Source organism: Oncorhynchus gorbuscha, linkage group LG06 (genome assembly GCF_021184085.1).
Source record: "Oncorhynchus gorbuscha isolate QuinsamMale2020 ecotype Even-year linkage group LG06, OgorEven_v1.0, whole genome shotgun sequence".
NCBI lineage: Eukaryota > Metazoa > Chordata > Actinopteri > Salmoniformes > Salmonidae > Oncorhynchus > Oncorhynchus gorbuscha.
This window is the reverse complement of record NC_060178.1, coordinates 5,139,385-5,155,622: the sequence shown is the minus strand read 5'-3', so window position 1 is coordinate 5,155,622 and position 16,238 is coordinate 5,139,385. Positions and strand designations below refer to the sequence as shown.

Here is a 16,238-nt window from a genome sequence, read left to right as displayed (position 1 = left end):
TTCTATAGGTACACCATATAAAGGTATCTTCTATAGGTACATCAAATAAAGAGACCATCTTCTATAGGTACAAACCATATAGGGTAAACCCATAAGTATATATAAGTATACAACATTTATTATAAACAAACCCAAAGGTCACAAATACCAAATCAACTAGTTGGTTTGACTAAACATTTTCTGACCTCTGACCTTTATCAATGGCTAAATTATAATATGGTTGACTATTCATCTTTTGGAAGAAGAACAAACTGAATAGTGATGGTGATTACAAATGTCAGAAGAAGACCAAACCCAAAGTGGTGAAAGAGTAGAAGAAGACAGATGGTCACGGGACAAATAGTCAGGGACAAATGGTGAAGGGACAGATGGTGAAGGTCAAACAGATGGTCAGAGGACCAAACCCAAAGGTGAAGGACAAACCCAAAGGTCAGGGGACAGATGGTGAGGGACAGATGGCCAAATACAATAGATAGTTTTATTTAACAGATGGTGTTATGGTAGTATAATCTGGTCCAGTACCTCTATAGATCATATCAGGGGACAGATGGTCAGGGGACAGACGGTGAGGGGACAGATGGTCAGGGGACACATGGTCAGGGGACAGATGGTGTTATGGTACATGATATAATCTTCTATAAGTACATCATATAAGGGTATCTTCATAGGTACACCATATAAGGTATCTTCTATAGGTACATCATATAAGGGACTTCTGGTTAGGGGATATATGGTGTTCTATGGTATAAGGGTATAAGTATAATCTGGTCCAGTACATTTATAGATATAAACAGATGGTCACAAATACAGACAATATCAACAGATGGTTTGCTACAAACATTTGACCTCTGACCTTTAGGGGACAATGGTGGTCAGGGGACAGATGGTCATCTTTTGGACTTGAGGTGAATAGTGATGGGATTACAAATGGTCAGGGGACAGATGGGTCAGGGGACAGATGGTCAGGGGACAGATGGTCAGGGGACAGATGTTCAGGGGACAGATGGTGAGGGGACAGGTGGTCAGGGGACAGATGGTCAGGGGACAGATGGTCAGGGGACAGATGGTCAGGGGACAGATGTTCAGGGGACAGATGGTCAGGGGACAGATGGTCAGGGAACAGATGGTGTTATGGTAGTATAATCTGGTCCAGTACCTCTATAGATATAGTCAGGGGACAGATGTTCAGGGGACAGATGGTCAGGGGACAGATGGTGTTATGGTAGTATAATCTGGTTCAGTACCTCTATAGATATAGTCAGGGGACAGACGGTGAGGGGACAGACGGTGAGGGGACAGATGGTCAGGGGACACATGGTCAGGGGACAGATGGTGTTATGGTAGTATAATCTGGTCCAGTACATCTATAGATATAGTCAGGGGACAGATGGTCAGGGGACTAGAGGTGTTTCCCTCCTCATACATCCCAGGAGCAAAATAAGGAAAGATCCTCTCAGTGAACTTCTCTTTGAACATGTGTATCAACGTTGAGTCTACTGCGTTCAGAAACAGCACCTTCCCTCGGTCGTAGTCCAGCTCTATAGTGATTCTCCACGGCTTCCTCTCTCTCTTCACGTCCAGGCGCGTCCGCGGGGACGTCTGGGCCCAGTACGTCTCCCCGTTACACAATCCGATTACCCAGAATCCCTCAGCAGGGTTGAGGAAGATGGTGGACTTGCGTTTGATGGACTCTCGGGCGACTCCGATGTACCAGTCTCTGCTCTGGCCCACCTCTACGGTCCAGCTGTGTCTTCCGGAGGTGAAACCTGTCGCTCCCAGGACAGAGATGCGGCTAGTTAGGCGCTCGGGGTTGTCTGGCAGGAGCTTCTTTTTGCTGTACCTCACCATGCTGAACTCCTTAGAGAAGCTGAGGTTGGGCTGGGCTGTGTTGGGGTCCAGGGTTATGGGGACTGGAAGGAGGAGAAATATCTATTACTACAGAGTACGATAATTGGTAGAGCAGAAGCTGTGTGTTAATTGGTAGAGCAGAATGACTGTGTTAATTGGTAGAGCAGAAGGAATTTGTTAATTGGTAGAGGAGATGGAATGTGTTAATTGGTAGAGCAGAAGGAATGTGTTAATTGGTAGAGGAGATGGAATGTGTTAATTGGTAGAGGAGATGGAATGTGTTAATTGTTAGAGGAGAAGGAATGTGTTAATTGGTAGAGCAGAAGGAATGTGTTAATTGGTAGAGGAGATGGAATGTGTTAATTGGTAGAGCAGAAGGACTGTGTTAAATGGTAGAGCAGAAGGAATGTGTTAATTGGTAGAGGAGAATGACTGTGTTAATTGGTAGAGCAGAATGAATGTGTTAATTGGTAGAGCAGAAGGAATGTGTTAATTGGTAGAGCAGCATTCAGATAAACAGACACAATGGGAATCCAAAAACATGTTTTGAATGTCTAACTGACTGCCTGACTGAATGTCCGACTGAATTTCTGACTGAATGTCTGAATGAATGTCTGACTGAATGTCTGACTGAATGTCTGACTGAATGTCTGACTGAATGTCTGACTGAATGTCTGACTGAATGTCTGACTGAATGTCTGACTGAATGTCTGACTGAATGTCTGACTGAATTTCTGACTGAATGTCTGACTGTCTGACTGAATGTCTGACTGTCTGACTGAATGTCTGACTGAATGTCTGACTGAATGTCTGACTGAATGTCTGACTGAATGTCTGACTGAATGTCTGACTGAATGTCTGACTGAATTTCTGACTGAATGTCTGACTGAATTTCTGACTGAATGTCTGACTGAATGTCTGATTGAATGTCTGACTGACTGTCTGACTGTCTGACTGACTGAATGTCTGTCTGACTGAATGTCTGACTGACTGTCTGACTGACTGTCTGACTGAATGTCTGACTGTCTGACTGAATGTCTGACTGAATGTCTGACTGACTGAATCTGACTGAATGTCTGACTGACTGAATGTCTGACTGAATGTCTGACTGAATTTCTGACTGAATGTCTGACTGAATGTCTGACTGAATGTCTGACTGTCTGACTGAATGTCTGACTGAATGTCTGACTGACTGTCTGACTGACTGACTGTCTGACTGACTGTCTGACTGAATGTCTGACTGAATGTCTGACTGAATGTCTGACTGACTGTCTGACTGACTGTCTGACTGACTGTCTGACTGTCTGACTGTCTGACTGAATGTCTGACTGAATGTCTGACTGACTGTCTGACTGACTGTCTGACTGAATGTCTGACTGACTGTCTGACTGAATGTCTGACTGAATGTCTGACTGTCTGACTGACTGACTGACTGACTGACTGTCTGACTGTCTGTCTGACTGTCTGACTGTCTGACTGACTGACTGTCTGACTGTCTGACTGTCTGACTGACTGTCTGTCTGTCTGCACCACTGAACTCTGTATCAACAGGTTGCACCACTGAACTCTGTATCAACAGAGTATAATGTATAATGACACTTTCTCTACCTCATCAAAATGGTAATCTGTCACATGGGAGATTTGTTTCTGGATACCAAAACTATCTAAATGTTTTTTGGAATTTACACGAATAGCTGTGAGAAAAACCCCAGTGTAGCTCACCCCATTGGACAATGTCTGCCATCTTCTTCCAGATTCCAAACTTGAGTGATTGCAGATGTTTGGCAGCGTCTATGAGGATTCCTCTGATACACTCTGGCTCTCCCAGGGGACCTTTGGTCCTGAAACACGATGGATTTATCATCAATAAGGTTTCAATAAAAACAGAATGTAAACAATTGTTGACTTTATTTAGTAATGGTTGTTAGCAACAGTAGGTAAGGGATACCTAGTCCGTTGTTCAACTGAAATGTATTCGACTGAAATGTGTCTTTCCGCATTTAACCCAACTCCTCTGAATCAGAGAGGTGCGGGGGAGCTGTCTTAAATCAACATCCACGCCTTCGGCGGTCAGGGAACAGTGGGTTAACTGCCTTGTTCAGGGGAACAGTGGGTTAACTGCCTTGTTCAGGGGAACAGTGGGTTAACTGCCTTGCTCAGGGGAACAGTGGGTTAACTGCCTGGTTCAGGGGAACAGTGGGTTAACTGCCTTGCTCAGGGGAACAGTGGGTTAACTGCCTTGTTCAGGGGAACAGTGGGTTAACTGCCTGGTTCAGGGGAACAGTGGGTTAACTGCCTTGCTCAGGGGAACAGTGGGTTAACTGCCTTGTTCAGGGGAACAGTGGGTTAACTGCCTTGTTCAGGGGAACAGTGGGTTAACTGCCTGGTTCAGGGGAACAGTGGGTTAACTGCCTTGCTCAGGGGAACAGTGGGTTAACTGGCTTGCTCAGGGGCAGAATGACAGATTTTTTATGTTGTCAGCTCAGGGATTCGATTCAGCAACCTTCCGGTTACTGGCCCATCGCTTTAACCACTAGGTAGTAGTAATAGGGTAGTAATACCAGTACACCGGACTCGCCACCTTGTCGCGGACATTCTGTTTTCGACCCTATCTCTCTCTCCCCTTCTCTCTCTCTCTACTGCACTGTCTCTCTCTGAATGATCGGCTATGAAAAGCCAACTGACATTTCCTCCTGAGGTACTGACGTGTTGCACCGTCTACAATCACTGTGATTATTATTAGTAGTAGTAATATGAGTTATTAATAAAAGGTAGTAATAGTATTTGGTTATAGTAGGTAGTAATAGTAGGTAGTAATAGTAGGTAGTAATATGAGTTATTAAAGGTAGTATATAGTAATAGTAGGTAGTAATAGTAGGTAGTAATATGAGTTATTAAAGGTAGTATATAGTAATAGTAGGTAGTAATAGTAGGTAGTAATAGTAGGTAGTAATAGTAGGTAGTAATATGAGTTATTAAAGGTAGTAATAGTATTTGGTTATAGTAGGTAGTAATAGTAGGTAGTAATAGTAGTATATAGTAATAGTAGGTAGTAATAGTAGGTAGTAATAGTAGGTAGTAATAGTAGGTAGTAATAGTAGGTAGTAATAGTAGGTAGTAATATGAGTTATTAAAGGTAGTAATAGTATTTGGTTATAGTAGGTAGTAATAGTAGGTAGTAATAGTAGTATATAGTAATAGGAGGTAGTAATAGTAGTTAGGAATAGTATTATATAGTAATTGTAGGTAGTAATAGTAGTATATAGTAATTGTAGGTAGTAATAGTAGTATATAGTAATTGTAGGTAGTACTTGTAGGTAGGAATAGTATTATATAGTAAGTGTAGGTAGGAATAATATTATATAGTAATTGTAGGTAGGAATAGTATTATATAGTAATTGTAGGTAGGAATCATATTATATAGTGATTGTAGGTAGGAATAGTAGTAATAGTATTATATAGTACTTGTAGGTAGGAATGGTATTATATAGTAATTGTAGGTAGTAATAGTATTATATAGTAATTGTAGGTAGTAGTAGTATTATATAGTAATTTAGGTAGAATAGTATTATATAGTAATTGTAGATAGGAATAGTATTAATAGTAGACAGTTATAGTGGTCATATTACTAGTAGTAGTAATAGTTGTTTGTAATAGTAGGTAGTAATAGCAGTAATAGGAGGTTGAAATAGTAGGTATTACTAGTAGGCAGTACTAGTAGGTATTAGTAGCCGGTATCAGTAGTAGTAATAATAGGTAGTAATAGTAGTAATGGAAGGTAACAAACAGTAGTAATAGTAGTAGTTAGTAATAGTAGGTGGCAATAATAATTAGAAATAGTAGGTAGTGGTAGTAGGTAGTGATATTAGGTAGCAATAGTAGAGTGTAGTCATAGTAGCAGTAGGTAGTGGTAGTAGGTAGTAATAGTGGGCAGTATGTGGTTATATTAGGTAGTAATAGTGGGCAGTATGTGGTTATATTAGGTAGCAATAGTAGAGTGTAGTCATAGTAGCAGTAGGTAGTGGTAGTAGGTAGTAATAGTAGGCAGTATGTGGTTATATTAGGTAGTAATAGTAGTAGTAGTATGTGGTTATAGTAGGTAGTAATAGTAGTAGTAGTATGTGGTTATAGTAGGTAGTAATAGTAGGTAGTAGTATGTGGTTATAGTAGGTAGTAATAGTAGTAGTAGTATGTGGTTATAGTAGGTAGTAATAGTAGAGTATAGGCAGTAGGTAGTAATAGTAGGCTGTAATAGTAGTAGTATGTGGTTATAGTAGGTAGTAATAGTAGTAGTAGTATGTGGTTATAGTAGGTAGTAATAGTAGTAGTAGTATGTGGTTATAGTAGGTAGTAATAGTAGGTAGTAATAGTAGTAGTAGTATGTGGTTATAGTAGGTAGTAATAGTAGAGTATAGGCAGTAGGTAGTAATAGTAGGCTGTAATAGTAGTAGTATGTGGTTATAGTAGGTAGTAATAGTAGTAGTAGTAGTGGTTATAGTAGGTAGTAATAGTAGGTAGTAGTATGTGGTTATAGTAGGTAGTAATAGTAGTAGTAGTAGGTGGTTATATTAGGTAGTAATAGTAGTAGTAGTAGGTGGTTATAGTAGGTAGTAATAGTAGTAGTAGTATGTGGTTATAGTAGGTAGTAATAGTAGTAGTAGTAGGTGGTTATAGTAGGTAGTAATAGTAGGTCGTAGTATGTGGTTATAGTAGGTAGTAATAGTAGGTAGTAGTAATGGTAGTAGTAGTAGTAATAGTAGTAATAGTAGTAATAGTAATAATAGTAGGTAGTAATATGTAGTAATAATAGTAGTAATAGTAGTAGTAGTAGGTGGTTATAGTAGTAGTAATAGTAGTAGTAGTAATAGTAGTAATAGTAATAGTAGTAATAGTAGTAGTAGTAGTAATAGTAGGTAGTAGTAATAGTAGTAGTAATAGTAGTAATAGTAATAGTAGTAATAGTAGTAGTAGTAGTAGTAATAGTAGGTAGTAGTAATAGTAGTAGTAATAGTAGTAATAGTAGTAATAGTAGTAATAGTAATAATAGTAGGTAGTAATATGTAGTAATAATAGTAGTAATAGTAGTAGTAGTAGGTGGTTATAGTAGTAGTAATAGTAGTAGTAGTAATAGTAGTAATAGTAATAGTAGTAATAGTAGTAATAGTAGTAGTAGTAGTAATAGTAGGTAGTAGTAATAGTAGTAGTAATAGTAGTAATAGTAGTAATAGTAGTAATAGTAATAATAGTAGGTAGTAATATGTAGTAATAATAGTAGTAATAGTAGTAGTAGTAGGTGGTTATAGTAGGTAGTAATAGTAGTAGTAGTATGTGGTTATAGTAGGTAGTAATAGTAGCTAGTAGTATGTGGTTATAGTAGGTAGTAATAGTAGTAGTAGTATGTGGTTATAGTAGGTAGTAATAGTAGTAGTAGTAGTATGTGGTTATAGTAGGTAGTAATAGTAGGTAGTAATAGTAGTAGTAGTATGTGGTTATAGTAGGTAGTAATAGTAGAGTATAGGCAGTAGGTAGTAATAGTAGGCTGTAATAGTAGTAGTATGTGGTTATAGTAGGTAGTAATAGTAGGTAGTAGTATGTGGTTAATAGTAGGTAGTAACAGTAGTAGCAGTAGGTGGTTATAGTAGGTAGTAATAGTAGTAGTAGTAGGTGGTTATAGTAGGTAGTAATAGTAATAGTAGTATGTGGTTAATAGCAGTAGGTAGTAATAGTAGTAGCAGCAGGTGGTTATAGTAGGTAGTAATAGTAGTAGTAGTAGGTGGTTATAGTAGGTAGTAGCATAGTAGTAGTAGTATGTGGTTATAGTAGGTAGCAATAGTAGTAGTAGTAGGTGGTTATAGTAGGTAGTAATAGTAGGTCGTAGTATGTGGTTATAGTAGGTAGTAATAGTAGGTAGTAGTAATAGTAGTAGTAGTAATAGTAGTAATAGTAGTAATAGTAATAATAGTAGGTAGTAATATGTAGTAATAATAGTAGTAATAGTAGTAGTAGTAATAGTAGGTAGTAGTAATAGTAGGTAGTAGTAATAGTAGGTAGTAGTAATAGTAGCAATAGTAGTAATAGTAGGTAGTAATAGTAGTAATAGCAATAGTAGTAGTAGTAGGTGGTTATAGTAGCAGTAATAGTAGTAGCAGTAATAGTAGTAACAGCAGTAGCAGTAATAGTAGTAGCAGCAACAGTAACAGTAGCAGTAGTAATAGCAGCAATAGCAGCAGCAGTAATAGTAGCAGCAGCAATAGCAGCAGTAGTAGTAGCAGTAGTAATAGTAGTAGTAGTAGTAGTAGTAATAGTAGTAGTAATAGTAGCAGTCAATAGTAGGTAGTAGTAATAGTAGGTAGGTAGTAGTAGCAGCAGTAGTAGTAGTAGCAGCAGCAGCAGTAGCAGCAGTAGTAGCAGCAATAGCAGCAGTAGTAGCAGCAGTAGTAATAGCAGCAGTAGCAGTAGCAATAGCAGGCAGCAGCAGTAGTAATAGTAGCAGTAGCAGCAAGTAGCAGTAGCAGCAATAGCAGCAATAGCAGCAACAGTAGTAACAGCAGCAGCAGCAGCAACAGCCCAGGCAGTAGCAAGCAGCAGCAGCAGCAATGGCAGGTAGTAGCAATAGCAGCAGTAGCAGTAATAGTAGGTAGTAGTAGCAATAGTAGGTAGTAGTAATAGTAGTAGCAGTAGTAATAGCAGGTAGTAGTAATAGTAGGTAGTAGTAATAGCAGTAGTAGTAGTAACAGCAGGCAGCAGTAATAGTAGGTAGCAGTAATAGTAGGTAGCAGTAAGTAATAGTAGTAGCAGTAGCAATAGCAGGCAGCAGTAGCAATAGTAGGCAGTAGTAATAGTAGGTAGTAGTAATAGTAGCAGTAGTAGTAATAGTAGGTAGTAGTAATAGTAGGTAGTAGTAATAGTAGTAGTAGTAATAGTAGTAGTAGCAGCAATAGTAGGAGTAGTAATAGTAGGTAGTAGTAATAGTAGGTAGTAGTAATAGTAGTAGTAGTAGTAATAGTAGGTAGTAGTAATAGTAGGTAGTAGTAATAGTAGGTAGTAGTAATAGTAGTAGTAGTAGTAGTAGTAGTAGTAGTAGTAATAGTAGGTAGTAGTAATAGTAGGTAGTAGTAATAGTAGTAGTAGTAATAGTAGTAGTAGTAGTAATAGTAGCTAGTAGTAATAGTAGTAGTAGTAGTAATAGTAGTAGTAGTAGTAATAGTAGGTAGTAGTAATAGTAGTAGTAGTAGTAATAGTAGGTAGTAGTAATAGTAGGTAGTAGTAATTGTAGGTAGTAGTAGTAATTGTAGGTAGTAGTTGTAATTGTAGGTAGTAGTAGTAATTGTAGGTAGTAGTAGTAGTAGTAGTAGGTAATAACAATAGTAATAGTACCAGTAGGTAGTAAATATATGTAGTAATATTAGGTAGTACTGCTAGTAATTGTAGGTAGTAGTAGTAATTGTAGGTAGTAGTAGTAATTGTAGGTAGTAGTAGTAATTGTAGGTAGTAGTAGTAATTGTAGGTAGTAGTAGTAATTGTAGGTAGTAGTAGTAATTGTAGGTAGTAGTAGTAATAGTAGATAGTAGTAGTAATTGTAGGTAGTAGTAGTAGTAGTAGTAGGTAATAACAATAGTAATAGTACCAGTAGGTAGTAAATATATGTAGTAATATTAGGTAGTAATAGTATTATGACGTAATATCAGTATTAATAACACTTTGCAATAGTAGGTAGTAATATTTTGCAGAATCATAAAACACGGGACGAGATGTTAAAAACTGTCCATTGTGCCAATAGATGGAATGCACTCGCATGAGATTTGCCGTGATGTTGACAGAGTGGCATGGGAGGTTTATTTCTTAGACTGGGGTAAGATGTCAATTTTTGGGACACATCCTCAGTAGTGTGCCTTCGAATCAGTGGGTGTTTCGGCCTTTAATCACTAAACACCCTCATCAAAGGTGGCCAGCTAAAGGGTGATCAAGCCTTAGCTTGTGTCCCATGCCCAATTAAGATGTCCCACAGGACTGTGCAAGGCAGGGGCGTCCTCTTCTCTGAGCCAGCCATACAGCTGACCGCATACCTCATATGCCCTCCTCAAGTTGGAGGGATCTGAATTGAGTTCTCAGGTGGGGGTGAGGGGTCATGAAGTTATAGCCCAGCAAGGGTCCTTCCGTTTGATCCAGATCCACTGGCTACCTCTTTCAGCTGCTTGAGAAACTGCTCTGACGGTCTGCCGCAGAGCCTGTCCATGGATTCCAAGTTCTTTCAGCAACCTGATGATGGAAGAAGCCACGAATCCTCTGCATCCCACTTCAACTGGCCAGACTTTTGCATTCCAGCCACGCTGAGTTGCGTCTGCTGCCAACTCTGTGTAACGCAGTTTCTTACGTAATAGTATGTAGCAATAGTAGTAATGGTATATAGTAATAGTAGATGGTAATAGTAGTAATAGTAGTAATGGTATGTAGTAATAGTAGTACTAGTAGTAATGGTATGTAGTAATAGTAGATGGTAATAGTAGTAATAGTAGATGGTAATAGTAGTACTAGTAGTAATGGTATGTAGTAATAGTAGATGGTAATAGTAGTACTAGTAGTAATGGTATGTAGTAATAGTAGATGGTAATAGTAGTACTAGTAGTAATGGTATGTAGTAATAGTAGATGGTAATAGTAGTAATAGTAGTAATGGTATGTAGTAATAGTAGATGGTAATAGTAGTACTAGTAGGCATTTATATTAAGTAGCAATAATACGTAGTAATAATTGTAGTTAGTAGTTAGTAATAGCAGGTTGTAGTATTAGGTAGTAATAATAAGTGGTGCTAGAGGTAGTGGAAGGCAGTAATAGTAGTAAATGTAGGTAGTAGTGGTAGGTGGTAGCAGCAGTAGGTAGGGGTAGTAGTGGTGGTAATTATAGGTAGTAGTAGTAGGTAGTTAGTAGTAACAGTCATATTAGGTAGTAATAGCAGTAAAAGTAGGTAGTAATAGTAGATAGTAGTAATATGTAGTAATGGTGGTAATAGTAGTAATTATAGGTAGTAGTAGTAGGTAGTTAGTAGTAACAGTCATATTAGGTAGTAATAGCAGTAAAAGTAGGTAGTAATAGTAGATAGTAGTAATATGTAGTAATGGTGGTAATAGTAGTAATTATAGGTAGTAGTATGTAGTTAGTAGTAACAGTCATATTAGGTAGTAATAATATGTGTAGGTAGTAATAGTAGATAGTAGTAATATGTAGTAATGGTGGTAATAGTAGTAATTATAGGTAGTAGTAGTATGTAGTTAGTAGTAACAGTCATATTAGGTAGTAATAATATGTGTAGGTAGTAATAGTAGATAGTAGTAATATGTAGTAATGGTAAGTAGTAATAGTAATAATTATTGGTAGTAGTAGTAGGTAGTTAGTAGTAACAGTCATATTAGGTAGTAATAATATGTGTAATATTAGTCAGTAATAGTAGTAATAATAATTGGTAATAGTAATAATTGTAGGTTGTAGTAGAAGGTGGTAGTAGTAGTAGTAGTAGTAATATATAGTAATGGTAAGTAGTAATAGTAGTAATAGTAATGTGTAATAGTAAGTAATACCAGTAGGTAATAGTAATTTTAGGTAGTAATAGTATGTAATAATATTAGGCAGTAATAGTACTATGAAGAATTAGCAGGTATTATTAATAACAAGTAGTTACAGTAGGTAGTAATAGTTGGTAGTAGTAGTATTTAGTAATGGTAAGTAGTAATAGCAGTAATAGTAATAGTAACTTGTAATAGTATTTATTAACAGTAGGTAATAATAAAATGTGGTAATAGCAGGTGGTAATTGTAGGTAGTAATAGTAAGTAGTAATAATAGGTAGTAGTTGTAGTAATAGTTGGTTTTAATAGTAGGTAGTAGTAGTAGCAGTAGAATTAGTAATCGTAGTTAGTAGTAGTAGTAGTAGTAGGGAGTTGTAGTAGGTAGTAATAGTAGGTTTTAATAGTAGTACTAGTAGATAGTAGTAGTCGTAGTGGGCGGTGCTACTAGGTAGTAGTAGTAGTAATAGTAGATAGTACTAGTGGTAATAGTGGGTTGTAATAGTATGTAGTACTAGTAGGTTGTAATAGTATGTAGTACTCGCAGGTTGTTATAGTAGGTATTAATAGTAGGTAGTAGTAGCAGTAGGTAGTAATAATAGTTAGTAGTAGCAGTAGGTATTACTAGTAGTAGGCAGTAACAGTAGTAATACTAGGTAATGCTAGTAGGCAATGATATTAGGTGGTAAAAGTAGGTAGTAATAGTAGGTAGTAATAATAGGTAGTAGTTGTAGAAATAGTTGGTTTTAATAGTAGGTAGTAGTAGTAGTTGGTAGTTAGTCAGTAGTAGTAATTGTAGTAGTTGGTAGTAGTAGTTAGTAGTAGTAGTAGTAGTAGTAGTTGGTAGTTAGTCAGTAGTAGTAATTGTAGTAGTTGGTAGTAGTAGTAGTAGTAGTAGTAGTAGTAGTTGGTAGTTAGTCAGTAGTAGTAATTGTAGTAGTAGTTAGTAGTAGTAGTAGTAGTTGGTAGTTAGTCAGTAGTAGTAATTGTAGTAGTTGGTAGTCGTAATAGTTAGTAGTAGTAGCCCTTCACATACCTGCTCTTTGTCTTCTTGTAGTCCTAAAGAAGTAGAGCAAAACAATGTGATGTTATTGATTTGATTTGATTAGGATCTCTTTTAGTCCCCATTGGACTAATCTTCCAAGAGTCCTTAAACAATAAAATACAATTTATAATACAAACACACTTTCACATATAACACACTATTACAAACATACATAATACACTAGCATAATGACCTAATAAATACTCAATCTAAAAAAATATTGATTGAATAGATGTATATGAATAATAATTCACTTTATTTATGGGGCGGCAGGTAGCCTAGTGGTTAGAGTGTAGAGGAGGCAGGTAGCCTAGTGGTTAGAGTGTAGAGGAGGCAGGTAGCCTAGTGGTTAGAGTGTAGAGGTGGCAGGGTAGCCTAGTGGTTAGAGTGTAGAGGTGGCAGGTAGTCTAGTGGTTAGAGTGTAGAGGAGGCAGGTAGTCTAGTGGTTAGAGTGTAGAGGTGGCAGGTAGCCTAGTGGTTAGAGTGTAGAGGAGGCAGGTAGCCTAGTGGTTAGAGTGTAGAGGCGGCAGGTAGTCTAGTGGTTAGAGTGTAGAGGTGGCAGGTAGCCTAGTGGTTAGAGTGTAGAGGCGGCAGGTAGTCTAGTGGTTAGAGTGTAAAGGCGGCAGGTAGCCTAGTGGTTAGAGTGTAGAGGTGGCAGGTAGTCTAGTGGTTAGAGTGTAGAGGAGGCAGGTAGTCTAGTGGTTAGAGTGTAGAGGAGGCAGGTAGCCTAGTGGTTAGAGTGTAGAGGTGGCAGGTAGTCTAGTGGTTAGAGCGTAGAGGCGGCAGGTAGTCTAGTGGTTAGAGTGTAGAGGAGGCAGGTAGACTAGTGGTTAGAGTGTAGAGGCGGCAGGTAGTCTAGTGGTTAGAGTGTAGAGGAGGCAGGTAGACTAGTGGTTAGAGTGTAGAGGAGGCAGGTAGTCTAGTGGTTAGAGTGTAGAGGAGGCAGGTAGACTAGTGGTTAGAGTGTAGAGGCGGCAGGTAGTCTAGTGGTTAGAGTGTAGAGGTGGCAGGTAGTCTAGTGGTTAGAGTGTAGAGGTGGCAGGTAGTCTAGTGGTTAGAGTGTAGGACTAGTTACCTGAAAGGTCGTTAGATCGAATCCCTGAGCTGACGAGGTAAAAATCTGTCTTAATCTTAACTTAAAATGTGGAATACATATGTCAGGCAGTCTGTATGAATTTATCATTTAATTTATAAATGTATTTTGGATGAGATACCTGTAAAAACTTCACATCATCCGCTCGTATAGACTTCTCTACTTGGCTGATGGTGTCTGTGAGGGCAGCGATCCTCTCCTTGATGTACTCCAACTTCATACACATGACCTGAGTTTTGTTCTCCTCTTCCTGCCTCAACTTGGCCACTCTGTTCTCCTCTTCCTCCCTCAAGAACTGGTGGAACCTCTCAAACTCCTCCTTCATCTGTCGCTCCGTCTGGTCCGCCTGGCTCTACAGTTAATCAGATGGAACGATAGTGTATGTATTTAGCTCATTAACTAATTAGAAGCACATACTGAAGTAATCAATCAGCCCTGAGAAATAAGAGTCATTTACCTTTAAGTAATTTTTGGTTTCTTCCCAATCCTCTTTAGTCTTGTTGAGTATTTTCAGGTGTTTCTGCAATGAATCAAGCTTGGCTGAGACCTCTATCTGAAATAATTATAAAAACAAAAAACATTGATCCAAAACTCTTGATCATGACACACACACACACACACACACACACACACACACACACACACACACACACACACACACACACACACACACACACACACACACACACACACACACACACACACACACACACACACACACACACACACACACACACACACACACATTAGCACACACACACATTAGCACACACACACATTAGCACACACACACATTAGCACACACACACACATTAGCACACACACACACATTAGCACACACACACATTAGCACACACACACACATTAACACACACACACATTAGCACACACACACACACACACACACACACACACACACACACACACACACACACACACACACACACACACACACACACACACACAACACACACACACACACACACACACACACACACACACACACACACACACACACACACACACATTAACACACACACACACACACACACACACACACACACACACACACACACACACACACACACACACACACACACATTACACACACACACACACACACATTAACACACATTAACACACACACACACACACACAACACACACACATTAACACACACACACACATTAACACACATTAACACACACATTAACACACATTAACACACACACACACATTAACACACACACACACACACACACACACACACACACACACACACACACACACACACACACACACACACACACACACACACACACACACACACACACACACACACACACACACACACACACCAGTCTAAATTGCTGTGTAATAGTTCAGACTTCCCATCTCACCTTTTTCTCCAGAGCAGCCTCCTCTACAGGGCAACACACATGTACTCTGTGTTGGTTAGAAAGCTGACAGACGACACAAATTGGCTCCTCATCGTTGTGACAGAACAGTTTCAGCTTCTCGTTGTGAAGTCGACACCACTCCTCCTCTGGGCTCTCCTCTCCCCTGGTCGTCCTCTGCTTTGTAAACATGTCGGCTGCTATCTTTAGGGCCAGGTTGATAGGAGGCCTCTCTGAGTTCGACGTGGTCAGACACACGGGGCATTGCCTGCCTCCCTTCCATTCCCACAGCTTCTGTAAACACTCCTTACAGGAGTTATGGCCACATTTCAGCAGGACGGGAAGCCTAAATACCTCACAACACACGGGACAAAGCAGGTCCTCCTTGGAGAGTGAAGCTTGGCTTGTTGGTTTTGCAGTCATTTGATTCTATATTCTGTTCCTGCAACCTAACTACCATAGAATACAGAGATTATATTCTAGATTCTGTACCTGCAACCTTACTACCCTAGAATACAGAGATTAGATTCTGTACCTGCAACCTTACTACCCTAGAATACAGAGATTATATTCTAGATTCTGTACCTGCAACCTTACTACCCTAGAATACAGAGATTAGATTCTGTACATGCAACCTTACTACCCTAGAATACAGAGATTATATTCTAGATTCTGTTCCTGAAACCTCACCTCTCTAACTACAAACTGTTTTGTGATCTCAGTGTTGGTGGTGTAAACCTTTATCAATGCGGACAGACTAGCTGGACTTGTTTTAGTTAAAGTTCAGATAAAATGATTGCATGTAAAGTATCACTTCCTCTTCCTGCTAAATTCAATTGGTCTTTACCGTAACTTACTGTCAGATGGAAAGGGGTGTGGCAACAGACACTGCCTGGACTGCAGTGAGTCATGACATGACATTTACAGTATGACCATATTTGGGTTGTTCTTCCTGAATACCTGTCTGTAGATGGACCTGTTTTAGACAGCTTGTAGCTTAATAAAGGAGTTGATAATGTAGAGAAATCACTGTGGGCAATACATCTTGAGGACATTGTTTTTATTTGATGATAGAAAGTATGCAGTACATGCAGTCTGTAGATGTAGTATGTAGATGTAGTATGTAGAACATGTAGTATGTAGATGTAGTACATGAAGTATGTAGATGTAGTATGTAGTACATGTAGTAAGTAGATGTAGTATGTAGTATATAGTATGCAGAACATGTAGTAAGTAGATGTAGTATGTAGATGTAGTATGTAGATGTAGTATGTAGAACATGTAGTATGTAGATGTA

General features: G+C 38.7%; 1 protein-coding gene across 1 annotated transcript; it reads right to left on the bottom strand.

Annotated features, from left to right (window-relative positions):
- Positions 1-1,072: 1,072 nt before the first annotated feature.
- Positions 1,073-15,635, bottom strand: LOC124036974 (zinc-binding protein A33-like). The gene is made up of 6 exons (XM_046351586.1): positions 14,945-15,635; positions 14,002-14,097; positions 13,666-13,896; positions 12,443-12,465; positions 3,571-3,689; positions 1,073-1,910 (listed from the first exon to the last, which is right to left on the bottom strand). Exons 1-6 carry the CDS (start codon positions 15,362-15,364, stop codon positions 1,336-1,338), a joined length of 1,464 nt encoding a protein of 487 aa, XP_046207542.1. The 5' UTR covers positions 15,365-15,635; the 3' UTR covers positions 1,073-1,335.
- Between the last annotated feature and the right edge of the window lie 603 nt (positions 15,636-16,238).

What these genes read in the sequence shown, in the direction of transcription:
- LOC124036974 (XM_046351586.1), bottom strand. Translation starts at nt 15,364, where the DNA reads ATGACTGCAAAACCAACAAGCCAAGCTTCACTCTCCAAGGAGGACCTG. An exon ending in AAACCAAAAATTACTTAAAG is followed by an intron (nt 13,897 to 14,001) that starts GTAAATGACTCT and finishes GATTAACTGTAG; the next exon opens with AGCCAGGCGGACCAGACGGA. An exon ending in TACAAGAAGACAAAGAGCAG is followed by an intron (nt 3,690 to 12,442) that starts GTATGTGAAGGG and finishes ATCGTGTTTCAG; the next exon opens with GACCAAAGGTCCCCTGGGAG.